The sequence below is a fragment of the Tachypleus tridentatus genome, chromosome 12, assembly GCF_004210375.1.
Source record: "Tachypleus tridentatus isolate NWPU-2018 chromosome 12, ASM421037v1, whole genome shotgun sequence".
Classification (NCBI taxonomy): Eukaryota; Metazoa; Arthropoda; class Merostomata; order Xiphosura; family Limulidae; genus Tachypleus; species Tachypleus tridentatus.
Genome location: NC_134836.1, coordinates 102,051,241 through 102,068,024, shown reverse-complemented (window position 1 = coordinate 102,068,024; position 16,784 = coordinate 102,051,241). Strand labels below are relative to the sequence as shown.

Sequence of the window (16,784 nt, the reverse complement as noted above, 5' to 3'; positions counted from 1 at the left end):
ATCATCCAGTTTTACCACTGATTTTACCAATCAGGAAAAGAATGGAGTTTATGGAACATCAGTTAGCGAGTTTGACAGGATTGGTGCAAAAGGTGTTGACGACTCCCCTATCCAGACAACAGTCACGTGCAGAGGAAACGCATGACGTTGTTAAGGAATCTGAAGGTATATTTATGCACTATATGAACTGTACAAAATGCCTTATGTTGCGACGACATTTTATTAAATATTTTCTGACATCTTTTATTCCTATGAACAGCTAAGCGATAGCATATTGAAATATTTGTATATGTTTAAAATTATATGTAGGTTAGTTTGAATGTCTTAAAGTCTTTTTGTAACTGGATTTAAATAATATTCAATGCTACTATATCTACATACTACAAGACGCAAAAACCTTTGATGATCGCTTTTGAATGTAAGTCGTTTTTCTCATTACTTTGTAAACAATATATAAACAAATATTCTTGATAAACAGATAATGTGACTTTTAATACCTAGAATTAATACATTGTTTATAAAGTCTACATTCGTACAAAAGAACATCTACTAACCAAAACGTACTAAAACTTAGATTTTTAATAAATTATCTGCCGATAGGTGCATAAAAACACCATCAACTTTTAACATTTTGTTTTTTTCTGTATGGTAGTTCGTCTGTATATATAATTCGAAAATGATTATTAGAAAAAAAACGTTTGTACAGAAACTGATCCACTATGATTGTCTTCTTTGGAAACAAAAATTAACGTTCAGAAAGGGAAAGTTTTAGTCATTTCTGTTGAAGCTATGTATCTACTGCAGTTTTAACAATAGACAAAAATGAAAGCGTTGGTGGACGTCTTAGTTAAGTATATCAAGTTACAATGATATAAAGTAGACCTTTTCTGCTTTCGAATTAAAAGAAGAAAAATAGTGTATATCTATTGCAGAGTTTAAACCAAGAAACATTTGAAAAAGGCCACCATAAATCTAGCTGGCATCCTCATTCCGATCCACATCTGCTAAAACGTATTGGATAAGGAGTTTTCTGGGTCCTAATGCGAATCGAAAGGTTACTTTGTGTCATTTGGCTAAATACAGAGTTTGACACGAGTCATGGAGCAATAAAAGACTGAGGGAGTCAATTGATATCATTGCACTTTTAACTTATTGGAAAGAAGTTCGTAAGGGTCATCAGTTATCTAAAGGAGTTATGTCCCCATCTAATGGAGCTCTTTGTGAATGCATTTGGATTGCATTCGGTCACGTTTAAACAAAAAAGGGCCTGTCTCATAATAGACCAAACGATCTGTGTTATTGTTTTCACATTCCCTAAGGTCAGGATTTAGAAAAAGAAACAATAGCTGTATTAACATCAAGAACGAACCCTGGCGGCCAAAAATAAATAAATAAATAAAGGAAAACGAAAATATAATTGAGGTTGATAAAGAGTAGAGAAATCAATGAAAACAATGACTCAGAATGACACTAAAAGCGGACGGGAGTAGCGATTTAGTGATTTGTGGAGACTATGTAATCTAAAACACATATATTTCGTTATAATTATTTAGAAATACTAAAAACATACTATGACGAAAACATAGAGCACTCTCGAAAGAGAAACTATTCGTTATATGTTTTCCTGTGCCTTAAAAGTTCGTATAAAACAGAGTTCTCCAATAAGGAAGCTGTAAGTAATTAATAATTTTACAATATTGACATTATTGTAAATAGTAATATTGTTTCTATTGGTTCAACAATAACTCTGAATTGGAAAAGAGAATTTCTGGAAACAGTTTCACAGAAAATTAATATGTTTTAAAGTTGGCATCCCAGATCCTAAATAGTCGTATATCATATGCATAAATAGTGTAATGAAACATGATATGTCTAGGTTAATAGTTACTATTAAAATAATAAAAATGGAATTTATCCTGCAAATTTCAAAAGAAAATATTAACACTCCCTATCTTCTATTCCAGCAATTTGCTGTTAAGGTAGGAGGAATGATTATAGTTAACCACAAATGTGGTAACTATGAAAGGTAACATTGACATCTGATAGTTGACGAAACAATATTGAAAAACTAGCTGGAGTATTCGTCCTCTGGATGGAAGTTATATATATTCATGACTGATGAAAGGTTAGATAAGGGCATGAAAAGTTGCTTCCCTTATATGTAATTGTAAACACTGCAAGTTTCCATGTATCTTCACACCTTCCCAATAAACCTTCATGCCAAATTTGGTGAAGAACCATCAACAGAGGGAGAAGTAAAGGTAAAGAAAGCAAAACGCCCACAAAACTGAACATTTTTAAACATTCCCCTAATGAGCCTTCATATCAGTTCTGCTGAAGATCCTTCTACACCCTGCGAAATAGTTATACAGTCAGATGACAAACAGTGCTATTATATGCATGCAGATTATATTAATTGTAACATAGTTTGTTGACAGTAAAACCTCTCTAATATTATAATTTTGGAATATTAGCAATAATATTACAGGTTCTGATTATTATCCAAGTGAATTCGACATGAGCTCCACAAAAACAGTTTTTTCTAATACTATATTTCTGAATGGTGCTCTCTTCAGGGTATCTGAATGGTACTCTCTTCAGGGTATCTGAATGGTGCTCTCTTCAGGGTAGAGGGTTTAAATTAACAGTTAGTAGGTTTTTGCAGTAAATGCTTTAAATATTATCCATACGAACGGTTAAGCCTAAAAAATTGTAAAATAAACAGTGTTTATGGAACTCGAGTATCTATTACTTGTAAAATCGGTTACATAAAACGAATGTTAGTCTTCGAAGGCATTATTATCTTATAAGTGTCTTGTTCAGTGTGTTTAGTATTTACTGGGATTCAACAATATATTTGTAAACGTTTGTACACTATGTTTAAAAGTAGTAAGTGTAGTTTTACAGAAACGAATATTTAACATCTTTATTATTGACAGTTAAAAAGTTAGAAAAATGAATTTGTGATTGATAAACACATCAACCAATAGATATGAACTCTCATATAATTATTTAATATAAAAATTAGTGAGAGATTCTACCATTATCGCTAATTTTGTTTATTAATATACCGAAAATTTTATTTAAAGGAGCGGCTAGTTAATTTTAACACTACTTATTTAATTAATAAAAAATCTGATTGCAATTGAATTTATGTAGCTTATGAATCGCTTATAAATACGCTAATTCTGATAACGTGATAAGTTTAGATTACTTAATGACTCAGCCCGGTATGGCCAAGTGGTACACTTGACTCGTAATCCGAGGGTCGCGGGTTCGAATCCCGGTAGCGCCAAACATGCTCGCCCTTTCAGTCGTGGGATCGTTATAATGTGACGGTCAATCCCACTAGTTGTTAGTAAAAGAGTAGCCAAGAGTTGGCGGTGGGTAGTGATGACTAGCTGCCTTCCCTCTTGTCTTACACTGCTAAATTAGGAATAGCTAACGCAGATAGCTCTCGAGTAGCTTTGGGTGAAATTCAAAAACATATGAACAAACCTTAATGACTGTAATGGTACTGCCCCTGTATAATTTGATTCTGATTTAAAATACATTTGAAGAGTTCAGTTCAAATGAAATTTGAACATATATACATATTCCTTTCAAGTAAAACAAAAACCCTACACTACTTTATATATCTTTCGTCGAGTTATTTGGTTTTGTGTTTAAATCATATATTTTAACTTTCTGTGTAACTTCTTCTAACTTGATTTTTCAAACCTAGTTATAATAATTTTGTGGAAACATATGTTCATTTTGATCTGATTTTATTAACTCTATAACACACGACTTTCTCGAGCAGCTCAGTTTATATATTTAGACAGTCGTAGCCGGATGAGGCAGAGTAGGCCATTGTCTCCTCTGGAGGGTGTTATAAAAGAAATTTTAATATTTGAAACAAACGAAACGTAATCAGTAGAAAAACGAGCTTCAATCAGTCACCACAAGAACCCTAAACAAAAGGGCCTCTAATCCCTCAACAAAGGGACTGCTAATGAATCAACAATGGTGCCATAATCAGTTTTTTTATTACTATGTACATAGTGTATTATTTAAAAGTTAGAACCCACATAGCCCCAGTTCTAAATAGACAGTCCACAAACCCCCGGTCACCTTATACTTTATATTCACAATAAAATTTTATAGCAATGTAATGTTCTAATGTAATTATATTTTCTTACGAAAAGGGGAGCCTTTACGTGACAAAAAATGCATTTGGTGAATGGGGTGCCTTCGAGAGTTGCCTCCCCGCTTTTTCAGCGCCGGATACGACCCTGTTAGGTCCTCTATCAAGAACGTTTTGTAAATTGGAATATTGTGGAATTTGTTAGTTATCAGTAATAATGTTGTTATAGCGAGGATCTGTGAAGTACTGATTAGTATAACCACTGTATGTTGTTTTATTATTATTAGCTTTACATTATTTTAAAAATTACTTATTATCACAATGGAAGATCAGATAGGAATTTCCAAATTTCATAATTATAGATTTTGAATTTTTCTCTAGTTTTGTTTGTTTGTTTTTCGCACAAAGCTACTCGAGGGCTATCTGTGCTAGCCGTCCCTAATTTAGCAGTGTAAGACTAGAGGGAAGGCATCTAGTCATCACCACCCACCGCCAACTCTTGGGCTACTCTTTTACCAACGAATAGTGGGATTGACCGTAACATTATAACGCCCCCACGGCTGGGAGAGCGAGCATGTTTGGCGCGACTCGTGCGCGAACCCGCGACCCTCAGATTACGAAGCGCACGCCTTAACGCGCTAGGCCATGCCAGGCCTTCTCTAGTTTTAATTTAAATGATATAAATTCGAATAGAGGTTAAATCTGTTTAACGATGTATCTCCACGGATGTATATGTAAATTAATCTTCTGCCTGATACCCCTATTAGTAGGAAACATTTCACCCCTTCCACGATGTAGTTGCACCCAAGTTTTATTTGGTCTGGTCTTCATATAAACTCTATTTCTTTTTTGAACCAGGTTTTTGAAATATCTTAATTTATTCAGGAACAATGCCATAAGTACACGTATGTTCTTTAAATGTCGAATTTCATTATGAATTTCGCCACACTATAGCAATTTTCGTTCTTTGCGGTAAATGGTTGAAACACATGACTAACAGCTTCACAGCGCTTTTTATTTTTACGATCAAGTAAAGGATCGTTATATCGACGTAATATTTAAATTATTACTGCTTTAAAAAATGGATCAAACTTATTTACCATACGCTTTACTGTTCACGTTTTGGTATTCACTACATTCTATATACAGTGTTCGATTATTCTACTGAATTCAGATTTAAAAGGTTTGTATCAACTCCTATTCTTTGTTGTATTTTGAACAAAAAATCATCTTTGATTGCCAAAATTTGAAATGGCACTGACACTTTTTTCTTTTGTATAACGTAGCTACTTATAATATTAGCTTTATCGTCTATATCTATGTATATTATTTCTTTATGTCTGTGGGTCGCGGGTTCGAATCCCCGTCACACCAAACATGCTCGCCCTTTCAGCTGTGGGGACGTTATAAGTGCGGTCGATCCTACTATTCGTTGGTAAAAGAGAAGTGCAAGAGTTGACGGTGGGTGGTGATGACTAGCCGCCTTCCCTCTAGTCTTACACTGATAAATTAGGGACGGTTAGCGCATGTAGCCCGAGTGTATCTTTGTGCAAAATTTAAAAAAAAAAAGCATTGTGCGTGATGTACGCATCACAGGTATCATTATATTTTCTCAGACTTATTATTGAACCACCAGGGGATATAGTGAATAAACTGACTTTTAATGCTTACTACTTACTGGTGTTGCCACTATAAATAGTCTTATGTTACAGTGTTTGCGAGTTACAATAAGTACGCCAACTATGAAAACAAAGTACCATGAGCGAATTGTGGAGAACCTACGAAGAAAGTCAGTACACTTGTTGGTTAAAAAACGTGTCTACGTTTCTTAAACATAAAAAAATATTACTGCTATCTTGAGGCCTGTTTTAAATCTGTTTACTGATCCCCCGTTAATAATCTGTAAATTAATACATGCATACATACATATGCACACACGCAGCTGTTAATTAGAATGTCAGTGGGATGTTTAATGAAAACTAAAATTAAAGCCTACCAGGGGCACAGCGGTATGTCTGCGGACTTACACACTAAAAATCGGACTTCGATATTCATGGTGGGCAGAGCAAAGATAGCCCATTGTGTAGCTTTGTGCTTAATTCAAAACAAACAAAACTAAAATTAGGTTTTATAGTAAAAAACAAACAAACTCAGTTTCAGAAATGTTGTACGTCTACGAGGTAACGTTTTTTAAATACAATATATACATATATTTATAACGATATACCGTTTCAAGTTATAATGTTAAAATCGAGGGTTTGATACCTGCGATAAGCACAGTACTACTTGCTCCTTATGCAACTTTGTATTCAACACCAAACAAAATTGCTTGTGGAAATTAAATAGTGTAAAAACAATTGACTATTTTTATTGTTACTAAACAGTTTATCTACCTACATACGATATAATAAATTAATACTCGTTATATCATAATTTAAGTACTAGCCTTTTTTTTAAATTGTTTACTGAATTTCTTATCTTTAGTCATTTTTAGTCAACGTTTAATAATTTCATCTAATAGTTTTATTTTTAACCTTAAGTTTCAATAGCTAAATTCGTAATTTTGTGTTATACTGTTGTTATCTTTCTTTCAATAAAGTGTTGGGATGTGATTTTATTTTTATCGATTAGAGGAAAAGTCCGTGTCTTTCTCTGATGGCGTTACAGATGTAGGAGACCGTCACTCTTCTGCAGAACACGTAGGTAAGTCTGTTACGCTCTGTATATCCTAGATCGTACAATCGACACAAAGTCATTTATTCTCAACGTGCATGAGTCCATTATATCGTTAGAATGGAAGTACGTTAAGACTGTCGAGAAAAAATATGTTTCTGATTCAGAAAATCCTGAAATATTTTATGTTTATCTGTTCGTTATAAATTTTTACTTAAAAGTAAATCCCTCTATTCGTTGCTACAAGAGTATCCCATGACTTAACAGTGGATGGTGATGACTAGCTGCCTTCTCTCTAGTCTTACGCTGCTAAATTAGGGACGGCTAGCGCAGATAGCCCTCGTGTTGCTCTTGCGAAATTCAAAAACAAGCAAAAAACAGCAAAATCTATCTTAGTACTTCAGAAGAAGGCAGTGTTTTATGGGCTTTATACGGTAATCAGATAACAAAAACACGTATTGTGAGGCTTACAGAGTAGGGGACTTTATCTGTTTCTTACATTTAGTTACTTGTAGTGTCCTTTTTTCATATCCGATATTTATCAACATAACTGTGCCTATTTAAATTCCTTATTAAACGATGAGGATTCCAGTACTAATTAAAAATACACTTTTTATAAAATTGACGAATAGTTTTCATCTAGTTTATGTCTAATAGAAACGAATCAAATAAAAAATCTACAAAAATAATTTAGCTGGTCTGCCATTTTTTTGTCCATCTACAAGTAATATAAACTGAACTGATTGTTTTATTTTTAATTTCGCGCAAAGCTACACGAGGACTATTTGCGCGAACCGTCCCTAATTTAGCAATGTAAGACAAGAGGGAAGGCAGATAGTCATCACCATCCACCGCCGACTCTTTGGCTACTCTTTTACCAAGGAATAGTGGGATTGACCGTAATATTATAACGCTCCCACGGCTGAAAGGGCGAGCATGTTTGATGTGACGGGGATTCGAACCCGCGACTCTCAGATTACGAGTCGAACGCCTTAATTCACCTGGCCATGCCGGACCCTCTTCAAGAGTGATAAGGTTTTATTCATTTCTAACCCATACTTACACTTTATATTTAACGTTTTATATTTAATTAAATTTTCCTTTGGTATTTTACTCCAAATGTCTCTGATAAAGTTTCTTTGGCAGTAACATTTCATCTGTTAAGTTTTTTATCTATCAAACCCCAAATCTGCTCGATTCCATTGAGATAGGAGGTCATTGCATCATCTGAATGACTCCAGCAGCTTCTTTCTTAGTTAATTAATTTCTGCGTAGATTGGATGAGTGTTTGGAGTCATTATGTTCTTGTTAATAGAATCCTTTATTAATAATACGCAAACTACTGTATATCATTACAGCTCAGTATCTAATTGTACTTGTGCTGGTTTACTATTCTATATATTTTGCAAATATCTCATGTGTCTCAGTAGAAAACACCACCAAACCATTACACTACTTTCTCCATGCTTCATGGTAAATGCTATGAACTGAGATAAGTATCTTTCACCTATTTTCCGTCAGACTACAACTTACTCTTTGAATCAGATATTTCAAACTTGGACTGATTTGTCCATAACACCATTTTCCTGTCATCAACTGTCCAGTTTTGTACCTCTTTAGCAAATGTCAGTTTCTCGACTTTGGAGATTGAAATAAAGTTTTTTAACTGCTACACGACCATACATTCCATTTTCGTTGAGTCTTCTTGATACTGTAAATCTGAACATTTTAATGTCATTTGTTACATGGTTGTTTGTCTCGTGCCTCAGGTCAGTTGCAGTCTTCCTTCTGTCTCGAAAGCTGCATAAACGATGATACTTATCATCAGTATCATCGAATTTAGATGTTTTGTCTCTTTTCTTTCTATTTTCAAATTTACTTGTCTCGGTCTCTCAGTCTAGAGTGTACTTGACAGTGTTTGGGGAGCATTTCAAGTATCTTGTAATTTATAGGAGAGTCCAACTAGCATCACATACAGCTATGATGCGATCTCTCTGCTCTACTGACAATTCTCTGCGGATGGCATGACAACAAAACTTAACATATAGTATTAAACACTGTTTTTATCAAGGTTTATTTGTGAAGTGCCATTAAAATTATTTTTCAAGCACATAACGATACCATATGCTAGCTTTTTTCTATATAGTTAAAACACTGCATGGGGTACCATAACAGGTATTTCAAACCCTAAATTTCATCAGTGTGTTCATTCAAGTAGAACTCTAATGACATGCTCTTGGTACAAGTAGCTGGGAATTCTAAACAATTATAAGTATTCTAACCCCCGTTCATTCAATTGTAAACATTACTATAGTGTTGAAATTTGCATTATGTAATGATATGAAAGAATTAACTCAATCAAATGGATAGAATGGCAAAATATTCTATTGTCCTAACACTTTTACACAGCACTGTAGATACTGTCCATAATATAATCGTTTTGTCATGATACTACTGAGTTAAGTCCGAAAAAAATATCAAACTATTTTAACTACCCATTATTTTTTATTCGTCAATTTGTTTCTGGTATTAAGAAGAATGCTTGGTCAATTTCTCCATTGGACAAAGACAGGGTCAATAATAATGAAATACCGCACTATTATTTTAGGTCAGGTCCCTATTGCGGAATCTAACAATCCATAAATTACCTTTGCAATCATCATTTTTAATAAAGCATATGCAAGAAACGTCAGCTCATTTTGTGTCATTTGTACCCCACAGTTTTTATAAATCAAACGAAAGTACAACACTACACATCCAAAATTATTTTGTGTAAAATTAATTAGTTAGATTTTAATAATTAACACCTACTGCATTACATACTTACAATTTCTGGATTACATAGTCGAGTACATACGATTTTTGTTCCTGTGCTAATTTAACTTTCAAAGACATTTCACTTTTAGCACGTGCACTTTAACTTTACTGATATTGTCTGACTTAGTTTAACAAAACAAAAATTGTCTCACTTATATAATTCCTCTTACATAAGTAATATTATTTTAGGATGACCCAATGATAACCTTAATACTTTTTCAACACCTAACGTGAATTTTCTTTAATTTTTTTTTTTAGCTGAAAAACCGACCAAATCCGCTATCAAAGCTAGAAGTGGCTACAAAGGTAAGAAATAATTTTCAATTTCAGATGTAAGTTAGTTTGTGATCTTTTAAAAGTGTATAATCTTAGTACATTACTTACAGAATTAAAGGGAAACTTAGGGTTTCATAATTACGCTCCATTTTGAGTATTCTATATTACATATATAGAATCAAACGAGTTATATCAAAGAAGTAAGTTATGCAGATATTTGCACAGAAAGTCATAAGAGAAATCATGTTTATAATCTGCTTGGCTTCGTATCCAAATAGCCTGGTAACCACATAACATACTTTGTTAGTCGAAGGTGTTTTTTTTTTATTTTTGCATCACAAATCCATACTTTATGATATTTATTAGTGGTCACAGAAATTTGTAACAGCCTCTTAATTTCACGCTGTTTATGTTTAAATTACATAGATTATCGTCTCGCTGGTATAATTAATTTTTAGTACTGTAATACTCGTTTCTCTGTTTACTTCTGCCGTTGTTTTAAATCATGACGTTGTCTACCAAATGCGTTTCATTCCACCCCTAAAAAAAAAAATGGTAGCAGAAATCCCTCGTAGCATAATGTTCTGATAATGGCGATTTTTATTCTACATGTATATTTCTATTTAGTAATTCAAAGTGAACCATGTAGAGTTCGAGTTTATCCATTTTGTTGATCTTAACATTGGATCGAATCCGCACACCACTTCATGACATCAACATGTGTGTTCTCTTCCATACATGCACTTTCACTTGTCTCAAACTTCTTTTGTTGTGTTTGATCTTCTATCTTCACACCAACATTACTACTGTAGAAAATGTTAGTTATTTACTTATGTGTAGCGTGTCTAAATTATTCCAATTTTTTAAACAATCTTGTCTAATATCTTAGAAATAACGATCGTAGACAAATCTTTCGTCATGTTATTGTTTGTTTGTTTTTGCTGTAAAGTAATCATTTTTCTCTGTTTATTTTACCAGTTTAAGACGAACTGGATTTATTTTTAGGTTCAATGTGTTCAGCATTAATGTGGGCCTAAAATATTACCACGTTATTGGCCTTTAATATAATCTGGAAACTTTTACGCAGAAAAGTAACAATATCTAATTAGTATTTCATTTATATATATATGGACAATAATGTACACACGTCCACAATATGGTAATGTTGGTGTGCCATGGTTTGCCTTTATTTTTAGTTATTTTTTACGTGATTTTATTTATATTGTTCTATATTCTCATATGTAAACACTTTTGCCCTTCTCATTCTTTGAACTTTGACCCTCAGCCAAAGATGAACGGCTACCTGGTGGTAAACCTAAACCTCCCCCTAAACCTACCTCTCTACTTTCTACGCCAGCGGAACTCAGGCGTTACGAAATTCCTAAAGGTAGATATTAAGATACTTGTTCCAGTCTCTAACTGTGTTTCACACCCTTTCACTCTCTAGCTTATTTTTATTCTTCGTCTTTGAACTTCATCTTCTTTCTCTATTGTATCAAGGGATCAAATATATCCTATTTCTACACAATAGAAACAATTAAAAAGTGAGACAAATTATGCCTATAGATCACTTCTCTCCAGATACATGGACAATCTTAACTTCATTCCTATTTTTGCTTGAAGTTTTAGCCATAAATGTAACAAAAAATATGCAATTATCCATTATAGTATAGAACTTCGTTATTACATTACTGGCTAATGGATACAAAAGATTCAGACAAGCCACCGGTTAAATGTGTCTTTGTATTCCATGACAAGGTGACAGGTCAACTTGATATGAGTAAGAAAGCATGTAAGTAAATTATAGCAACAAAACCATAAAACTTCAGCAAGGACGAGGTTTAATGTAACAAATAATTTGCTTTATTTTTATCTCCATTGTTTTGTGAGTAGGAAGACTGAGACGTACACAGGATAAACGTATTAAACATGTATCGATATGCTAATTATTACTGAAACGTTCTTGTCACATATCTATACTTTAAGTACAATGGATAAATGTCAAGTATAGGATTATAACATGCCTGAGAAGCCCAAATCATTTGTTACCTAATTGAAATAAAATCAAACAAAGACTGTTTGTGTGGAAATAATGTTTCAATTCAGGTCATGTAATACAAGAATCGACTTCATGCGTTGTAATTAAGAACCTTTATGTGTAGAATGCTTGCGTTTGTATCTCCGGAACCTTTTTTCGCAAATATTTTGATCAAGCGCTATAAATCTCATATCGTTTGAAAGGCCTTTGTCCAGCTCGCACATTGACTTTTCAATTTACAATTACATTACCTGTTTGTTTGCTCGGTCAAACCTTCTAATACAACGAGTATGTTACGCGATGGCACAACTTCGTTGTCTTCACGTGACGACTGACTTCGATTTCAACTTTAGTTTTTAATCGCAAAGTATTTCACACAAACAGCACTTAACCCACATGTGATTTCCTAAAAAAAGCGAACGTTGCACTAAATACAATTTATATGGACTTTCTCGACTGATTTAGGTTTAAAATACGCAAGTTCGTTCAAAACCATGTGTTTAACACTTTGTGAACACGTATTGAGACGTTTGTGCAAATTTAGTTAAGTTTGCCATTTTTTTATAACTTCACATATATTTTACTTTGTAATAATTTAGCTTCTGTTCGTTTAATATGATATATAAACACTTTTTTAGCTAATTTGTTCTTTCGTACGGGTTTTATTTTTTATTTTGTGAATTTCTTTGCTACAGTTCATAAAACCGTGTCATACACTGATCACTCACAACTGTTTCATACTTTGTACACTACATTACTTTATTATTTATTTTACGAGTAGTTTTATTAAATAAAGTTACGTTTGCATGCGTTTGTATGTCTCACCGAGCAAAATATTGTTTTGCAAATAGACCAATATTTATCGATCTAACACACGATGCCTGCTACAGGGCGCTGCTTAAATGGCTTCCGTAAAAAAATGACCGAATACGGAAAATTCAACCCAAGGGCATGAAAACTACCGCAAATATTTCGTGAGTCGAGGCTAGTTTAATTTATTATTTATATACATTCCAATGATGATTCATAAGAAGTCAATGTGTTTAATGTCTTAATATTTCTCAAATGGACAAAGCAAAAATCTAAAATTAATTTAATATGTTCAGAACAGAACGTCGAATATTTTTAAAACGTAATAATTGAAATACACGTTATACTAAAAATTAATCTCACTCGGAGAGAAGTTTACGTTGAACACGGACGTAGAGTGTAAAAACACACATAGTTCATTGAGAAATTATAATATCAAGTAAACGTCTTCATGTATGTTACGTATTAACATCAGTGCTTAATCAAAGCTACGAAATGGTGAACAACTAATATCTATCAACATTTCAGTTCACGATCTCAGCCCGGAACTCTGCTCAAGACTCCGTTATCTCAGACGACAGACTCGAGATCTGCAGGCTGAAGTGCGCAGTCTCAGAAAAATGGCGCAAAACCAAGCTGTTACTGCTCGAGAGAGTGTCCAAGATACGTGTTTGAAAATAAAGGTAATTTTTTTTAATAACGTGAAATATCACGGAAAAAAATATAACGAAACAAACTGTGATTAGGTTAGAATAGGCTAGACTTATTATTTACCTATGAAATTATAGTATACAGGGGGTTTTCTTTGAGACGTTTTGTTAGGAAGGGATAATCTTATTAAGTTACTAATGTGAATAGTATGTCTACATTGACAAAAACAATTTTTAAGGTACCTAACTTTATCCCACCAAACGTTATCACCCTAAAATTTTCAATTTAGTGGTGGAATGATTGAGTGTAGGGGTATCTTTCCCCCTGCCCTCAGGAAAGAAACCCCATTATCATATTTTCCCTCACTCGGAAATATGTGTTGATTTTAGGAACTTCGTTAAACTTTAGCCATTTATTTGTTATTTTAGCTTGAGGAATGATTCAGTGAAAATTGAAATTTTGTCATATTTTTCTAGTGTGTTGAGTTTTTATTTTGAGTATTATTCGCGAAGTGATGGACGAAGTTTTTATCTTTAAAAAGAATAAATAAATTATACTTTTAGTTATACAAAAATCAAATGAGAAACAGTAGTTAACTAGAATTGAACTTATGTCTTTTTGAATTTCGCACAAAGCTACTCGAGGGCTATCTGTGCTAGCCGTCCCTAATTTAACAGTGTAAGAGTAGACGGAAGGCAGCTAGTCATCACCACCCACCGCCAACTCTTGGTCTACTCTTTTAACCAACGAATAGTGAGATTGACCGTCACATTATAACGTCCCCACAGCTGAAAGGGCGAGCATGTTTGGTACGACCGGGATTCAAACCCGCGACCCTTGGATTACGAGTCGAACGCCTTAATACACTTGGCCATGCCGGGCCTTGAACTTATGTTTTAATATCCTCCTACGTTAACATTTTACAATAAATCCAGTTACAATTCAAACGACATATTTGTTTTTAAATAACAGCAATGCAGATAGTCTCACTTTATCGTATTATAATCAATATCAAGAAATTTACATGTGTCACACAAATTACCACCCTTCCAGAATTGATTACAAAATATCTCGCACACGTTAGGATTGTGCTGTAGAATGAACACTCCACTCAGAAACTAACTGTTCTATATCGTGAACAGAAAGTTTGTGGATGTGATTTTGTGCAAGAGAAAGTTAGAATTTGATTAACACAAATCTGTTTCGATGTTTCTGATTTGCACATTTGTTGTTGTTGTTGAAGTAAATATAATTTTACATCACATTATCAAAGGATCTCGCGACAGCATCATCTAACAAGCATACCATTGTCACATAGCATGATTAACTTTTAAATAAAATACGTGGTAGTTGAATTGTGAACTTATAAACTTTATAAGTTATTAGTGGGTTCTTTCAGTGATTATCTATAGATAATGTAAACCATAAATTAGACGTAAACTACTTAATAAAGCATAGTTATTATAGATGTTTAAGAACACAGAAATTACGATAAATATATATTATGATTTTGTATATAAGTTTACTGGAATTCTTCTACAGTAGGTATCTGTGACTTGTTGGCGATAAATTCGAACAATAAACAGACAGCACGCAATCCGCTTGTTTTAAAATAATATACTGAAAATAAGCCAAACATGTACAAATGTTTTTACTCTATAGGATATCACACTTATCTGAAACACTAAATAATTCTCTTTTCCTGTAAAATGTCCAAACAGACTAATTCAATAACTCTAGAGTTCAACTGGCAAGACAAATTGTTTTTCTTTACTCTGGTTTTTACTGTACAATTCGCAATAGATTAATATTGTTACTCTGTGGGTTACCATAGTTTTATCTTGAAATTTAAGTAATTATCTCCCATTCGTCAAAGTCCACACAGACAGGTTCAGTTACTTTAGTTTAGTTACCTTGACAAGATAAATTATTCCCCTTATCTCTGTTAGACTGTGAAACTCACTTGAAGTTATCACCCGTTAAGACTAATCACTTACACCAGACTAACTTCACATTTTTTTTTTCACTAACTGACTTTATTTATTTTATAACTGAACATTTCTTTGCTCGTGCTCGCTTGGTTTCCTATGTATATAACTTGCCCAACTGAGGCCTAGAACCTTCGACAAACTGAGAGGTGATATAATGTAACAATATTCACACAGTGAGAGAAACTTAGATGTTTCGAGAAAGATGACGTCAACAATACTACAACAATTAGGTTCGGCATGGCCAAGCATGCTAAGGCGTGCGACTCGTAATCTCAGGGTCGCGGGTTCACATCCCCGTCGCGCCAAACTTGCTCGCCCTTTCAGCCGTGGGGGTGTTATAATGTGACGGTCAATCCCATTATTCGTTGGTAAAAGAGTAGCCCAAGAGTTGGCAGTGGGTGGTGATGACTAGCTGCCTTCCCTCTAGTCTTACACTGCTAAATTAGGGACGGCTAGCACAGATAGCCCTCCAGTAGCTTTGTGCGAAATTCAAAAACAAACAAACTACAACAATTGAACAACATGCATGCAATACAACTCTTACGAGTTACGTAACGAAATGAGTTATAACTATCGCATTTAAAATAATTAACTTTCAAACTCTTGTAATAAAAACTAAATAATTATGAAATATTAAGTTACTCAATAAACTAAATAATAACTTACACTAAATAGTCTGGTATATCCAACAATATGTAACGCTTAAATATAGTTAAACATACTTTAATATGGCTAAACCTTTATATTTAAAGAAAGTCAGTTATCAAAGCACCTTTTAAATCCAGCTACTGGACAAAATAACTAACAAATTTTAATATAAACCTCTCTCATTTGTAGAATAAAATTAATTTATTAACTTTCTTTGTAAAAACGAAGTCATAAATACTTCGATTGTCATTAAAGTTTAAATACAATGTTTTAGTACTAATTCATGTTATGCTGTTAAAATAATCAAGTATTTCATCATAAGTTAATCTAATTTCCCAAAAGGCTTCTCTAGCATTGCCTTATGTCGCTAGTTCATCTCATAAAATAAAAACTAGTGAAGCGACATGCTGCTTTAGAAGCTTTTTTATGTTTGGTGTTTCTCGATCGATACATCATAATAGATTTGTGATGAACAGACAAATATTCTACTACATTAACGTCGTGTTTGTAAAAATATAAAAAAATAAGTGTTTGTCATTTGAAGTTGCTAGAAACTAAGTGTTTCGGATTTTAGAACTACAAAACCTTAAAATGAGATTACTCAGATGTTTGTTGTTGGTCTGTCTTAGTATGAAAACGATTAGTGCCGTTTATAGATAGAATGTTATGTGTTACGGCTTATATTTTTTAAGAGAGCCGTAAGCTACGTTTTCTCTAAGTCTTAATGCGTATACAGGGTGTTAGTAACGTATCA

The 16,784-nt window shown here is 33.4% G+C and overlaps 1 protein-coding gene across 10 annotated transcripts in view; it reads left to right on the top strand.

Moving 5' to 3' along the window:
• Window positions 1-16,784, top strand: part of LOC143234172 (coiled-coil domain-containing protein AGAP005037-like) — a 417,090-nt gene that overhangs the window by 342,666 nt on the left and 57,640 nt on the right. For 8 of the 10 annotated variants that reach the window (XR_013018535.1, XM_076471309.1, XM_076471311.1 and 5 more), the window contains 5 exons: window positions 35-165; window positions 6,758-6,829; window positions 9,875-9,922; window positions 11,178-11,279; window positions 13,269-13,423. Coding sequence is in view for 9 of the 10 variants with exons in the window: in XM_076471309.1 (XP_076327424.1) it covers window positions 35-165; window positions 6,758-6,829; window positions 9,875-9,922; window positions 11,178-11,279; window positions 13,269-13,423 (508 nt within the window). In the remaining variant the exon portion in view is untranslated. The remainder of the gene's footprint in view (window positions 1-34; window positions 166-6,757; window positions 6,830-9,874; window positions 9,923-11,177; window positions 11,280-13,268; window positions 13,424-16,784) is intronic. The other 2 variants (XM_076471312.1, XM_076471306.1) reach the window with 1 other exon arrangement.